A 5,259-nucleotide genomic window follows, 5' to 3' on the forward strand; every position below is an offset into this window, starting at 1 on the left:
CAAGTCAGTCCCAAAACAGACCAAATTTTTCAGAAATGTTTCCAATAACTAAAAATCTATAAAGATAGAGCTTTCCAAATTACTGAAGCCAGAAATAAAAACCCAACTATCTAGAATAGGAAGAAGATATATTCCTTCATTTGCAGATGAATCACGACTATGAAATACACACTTGAAAATATATATGCACAGTGGAAATCACAGACTATTCTTGGAGCCTTTTCAAGAGCAAATCGTTCAGCACTTAAATCTATATGTTCTGCTATGACAAAAATTCCTTCAGCGAGAGAGGTGGCTACAACAACCATTTTTGCAACAAATTCAATACATTCAGCCATTTTTGCAACAAATTCAATACATACACAACTAAAGAAGATGATGGCCGAAGAAGATGGTTATCTCATATACATTCTTTATTGATTTTTGGAATTGGTTGAAAACCTCAAATTCACATCTTTCATACCCCCAAACCATGTCTTAATAAAACTACAATCTTCCAGTGCCGAATAGTCCTCCAAAGCCTTCATCAGAGCTGAAGCCTTGCGCTTGCTTCTCATCGTCCCGTCGTCGAGAAGTTGCCTGCAATGCTCCAGCGCCCCGGCCTCACGAGCCTCCATGGCCCTCTGCTTGCTATTGCAACATAGCGAGGACAAGATAGCCACAGCGTGCTCTCTACTTCTGGAAGTCCCCTGTTTAAGCAACCTAACGGAGGAGGCCTCTAAACGGTATCATATGGGACTCTTGCACTGTTAATCAAACCCCAACTAACAAAGGTACTATCCCCGCCATGACATCTCTTTTTTATTATCATCATAGAAACAGAGACTATAGAGAGCCGTGATGGCTTCCTCGCGAGCTCTCGAATCCCCTTCTGCAAGTAGCTTAACGAGGGCCCGTATAGCATCCGAATGGCCCCCAATTGTGGCTTTATTCACATCCACCATCACCAAGCTCGTCAAGGTCACAACCACCATGGATCGATTCCCCATGGAACCGTGCTTCAACACATTGACGATCGAATCCACGACCGCTTCTGCCACAAGCCCCACTTTATTATCATCATCCAAGCTTAAGTAGAGGAGTGTCGCCATGGCATTTTCTTTGGTTGGAGAGTCCCCACAGGACAAGAGAGGCAAAATCTTCACCACGGCCCCAGCTTCCACAATACACAAACGCATCTCACGATTTTCCTTCGCCAGCACCTTAATCTCCCTCACGACATCCCTCCTCATAGACTAATTAGAAGCACTCCTATTCCCTAGGTTTTTACTACAGTTTCTAGGGTTTGTTTGAGTTTCTGTAGGGTTTCTAGGGTTTTGTCGTAGGCATGTGATATATATATATATATATTTAAAATTAGTATGTGCGTGCATCTATATTTATTTAAATTATATATATAAATATTGTAAAAAGAAAGGTTAGATTTGTATTTATTTCTCTCAAATTTAGTTCGACTAAATTTTTCTTGATCATCACAAACAAAATAATTAGAAAAAATAATTTAGTATTTTTCTCGAAAAATTTTAACGTCACACATAGTTGAAACCCCACTCTAATACCATATGTAACAGCCTAAATTAAATGTGTAATTAACCAAGTAATTTATATTCAACATGCAATTATCACTAATTAACTTCAAGTTCAAAACTATGGGTAGAACCCTTACATTATTCCTGTTCTGCATTTCTAGTTCGCAATCATTCTGAGATTGTCCGTGGTAAAGATAGGATGGTGATTAATTATAAGCCTTTAAATGCTATAACGAAAAGCTTTAATTATCCCATGCCTCGACAAGAAACAATCATGCAGAAAATTCATGGCAGTAAGATATTCAGCAAATTTGATATGAAATCAGGATATTATCAAATTCAAATTACAGAAGAAGATCGTCCCAAAACTGCATTTACATGTCCTGCTGGTTTCTTTCAATGGAAAGTTGTTCCATTTGGTCTTAAAAATGCTCCTGCATTCTTTCAGCGTCGGATGGATCATATTTTTGGTTCATACGATTTCATTGTTGTATATATTGATGATATACTTGTATTTAGTCCTGATCTTCCTTCTCATTTGAAGCATCTCCGTATATTTCTTGACGAAGCCAAAAATCATGGGTTAGTATTATCTGAAAAGAAAATGGTCTTATTTCAAGATCATATTGATTTTCTGGGCATCACAGTCAGCAAAGGTACAATTCAGATGCAGCCTCATGTTTTACAGAAATTATCTGAGTTTCCTGATCAATTGAAAGATAAACCTATGATACAACGATTTTTGGGAATTCTGAATTATGTTCATAAATATATTCCCAATCTTTCTGAGAAAACGGCTCAAATCCGAGAATTTATTAATGGTGGTTGGTCTGCTGAAGCTACTCAAGCGGTTCAGCTTCTGAAGCAAGAATGTCAAAGTTTACCTACACTCAAACCGCCTGGTACTGGTTTTCTCATCTTACAGACTGATGCTTCCGACAACTTTTGGGCAGCTACTCTTTTTGAAAAAAGAGAAGAAGGAGAAAATATTGAAGAAGTTCTTTGTGCCTATGCTTCAGGTGAATTTTCTAAACATCAGAAAGGTTATTTTCCTGCTGAAAAAGAAACCCTTGCAATATTCAATGGAATTCAAAAGTTCGAGATTTATTTGGCACCTTCAAAATTCTTAATTCGAACAGATTCAATGAATTTCAAGTACTTCCTAAATGCTAAGATTTCTCAGCAATTGGCTCGTGGGCGATTATTAGCATGGCAAATGTGGTTTCAGATGTATGAATTTGATGTTGAATGGATTCCAGGAAATTCTAATTATTTGCCTGATGCTTTAACCAGAGAAATGAACAAGGTACATGTCCATAGTGAAAGTCTTTTCACCATTGCAGGAACCAGTCCTGTTGATGATTCTTTTGAAACATTTGTACAGCGTTTTAAGATTTTAGAATATTTATTATCTGATGTCACTGATCAAATCAAGAAAGTAATTGGTCTCAGACTACGAAGAAATCAGTGGATCCAAAGATGCCAAGCTTGGCAACATAAAAATGTTGGGGTTTTTCTTAATCTCAATGAAGAACTGGTAAAGGTTTATCCTCTACCTAATTTACAGGTCAAGCTCTATTTCATACAGCTAGATGACACTTGGCTCAGTCATTACACTCCAGAAATGATTAAAACTCTGAAAACTCTGAATTATTATCAGATTATTGGTGCAATTGAGTTTTCTATTTCTATGTACATTTCTTCTAAAATGTTACAACTGGAGGAGATAAATATGAATGGTCTGGTTGAACGTTTTTTGCGATCTCTTAAAATTCCAGATTTGTTTGAAGAGATTGAAGCCGCATATCTCCAACAACATACTGAAGCTTTTGTTAATACTGACTCTTTTCCTCAATTTGAGATGTTTCAGTCTTTTGCTAATTGGGAGATAAGAGAAGGTAAGTGTCAGAAGAAAATCCAAGTCAGAGCTTCTCAATGTGTTTTAAGAACCTTGCAGTATTTGAGAACATTTACAGAGCCTTGGGATTATCAGAATATGGAATTCCGTAATGCTATTGAACCTAATCCTTTCTCACAGCTTTATGGAAAAGACAGCATTATGAAATCTACACTGGCAGCCGATCAAGAGCAGATTAGAAAGATTTCTTTATGGCTTCAAGATTTCCATTCTTTGAAACTACCGGAGAAGATATCACTGATAAAAACCCTAGAACCTCTGCAAGGAAAACAAAGAGTATTTCAATTAATAGTTAATCAGAAGGCATTAATTACTATTAATGTATACTCTTGTTCATGGTCAGAAGATGCAGTTTGTTTGATCAATTTACTTTTATCCAATCGTGTATGCTCTTCAATAATTTTTGCACTAGGCTGGCAAGAACAAGGACATCTTAGTCAGCAATGTAAATTATGGGTTCAATCGAGTATTGAACAATCTGTAAGTATGTTTCAGATTTTTAAATGGGAGTTATTAGATGGGGTTGAACTGGCTGTACAGTCTTTGCCAGATTTCCGAAACAGCAAGAAAGATAATTTCCTTGGAATTGAAATCGATCCCTTTGCATATGTGAACCGATGGAATAAAGATGATTATCTCTTTCCATCAAAAAGTTTAAAGAAGTCTGCAGATTCGATCAGATTTTGTTATGACACAGGTCAGAGTTCACATGCTCCACAGAAAGATGATTCCTCCATTACAATCCACGATCCAAAAGGAAAAGCTAAAGTAAATAGCGAAAAGGAAACAGTATATGTGGATATTTATCAAGATGCTCAAGAACAAAATGACCCTACTTGGGAAAAAGAATATCTATCATGGCTTACATCTTCCTGGAAAGATCCTCAAGATACTTTATCTCATTTATCGTACCATTGGGATAGAGTCAAAACTCCGTCAGATTCCGAGATGGGATATGATAGCGACAGAAGCCCGAAAGGTTCTTGGTAAAGATAAGAATATTGTGTCAGCAATGTAACACTGTTGGTTACATGTTGTGACCCGAATCTTTGTACAAAAGAAAAGTTGAGTAGACACCGTCAGTGGAATAAGATACTGACAGGACCCTCAATTATTTCTACTTTTATGTCATGCATTAGGTCAGCTAGATTCGTTTGTTAGGTTATTTAAGAAAGAACTCTCTCATAGTTGAGGCATCGTGAGTTGTGAGTGCTTAGTGAGTTTGTGAGTGTGTGTGTGTAATCAGAGCTCATATCTCTGAGTTTCTATGGTGTGTAATTTTACTTTGAATTAATATTGAAGCCTGCTGGGCCGCCAGTCTGAGGACTGTTTCTTTTAAGAGCATCGTGTGAGAGATAGTAAGGCGCGTTGAGAAGCGACAGGGAGTTCGCGTTAGTTCGTGCAAATCTCTGGTTGATGTGTTGAAGAAATTTGCAGAGGGCCGCCAGTCTGAGGACTGTTTCTTTTAAGAGCATCGTGTGAGAGATAGTAAGGCGCGTTGAGAAGCGACAGGGAGTTCGCGTTAGTTCGTGCAAATCTCTGGTTGATGTGTTGAAGAAATTTGCAGAAGGCGTTCGCTTCAATTGTTCCAAGTAAGTTCTTAGACCATCCATTTATTTTGGTATCAGAGCCAAGTTCTCGATTCTAACTCACTAATCTGTAGTCAGAATTCTATTGAAAGCCAGCTAGCCTTTGAAAGGTCACTCTGTTGATCATTGGACTGAGTAGATAAAAGCTTTCATTAGTCTATTTCTGATATAGATTAACATGGCCAATCTGTTGCGATCATTCTCATCCATAGACAGAAAAGTC

At 37.5% G+C, this 5,259-nt stretch overlaps 1 protein-coding gene across 1 annotated transcript; it reads right to left on the bottom strand.

The window, feature by feature from the left end:
• Positions 1–412: 412 nt before the first annotated feature.
• LOC149183708 (U-box domain-containing protein 8-like) lies at positions 413–1,272 on the bottom strand. Its single transcript, XM_089418787.1, has one exon. It carries the CDS (start codon positions 1,230–1,232, stop codon positions 777–779), a length of 456 nt encoding a protein of 151 aa, XP_089274913.1. The 5' UTR covers positions 1,233–1,272; the 3' UTR covers positions 413–776.
• Between the last annotated feature and the right edge of the window lie 3,987 nt (positions 1,273–5,259).

Source organism: Pinus tabuliformis, chromosome 3_2, assembly GCF_031772625.1.
Source record: "Pinus tabuliformis cultivar Carrire ecotype Pingquan chromosome 3_2, CPIR1, whole genome shotgun sequence".
NCBI lineage: Eukaryota > Viridiplantae > Streptophyta > Pinopsida > Pinales > Pinaceae > Pinus > Pinus tabuliformis.

Bases quoted from the DNA above. Each gene is read 5' to 3' on its own strand.
- LOC149183708 (XM_089418787.1), bottom strand. From the start codon at position 1,232: ATGAGGAGGGATGTCGTGAGGGAGATTAAGGTGCTGGCGAAGGAAAAT.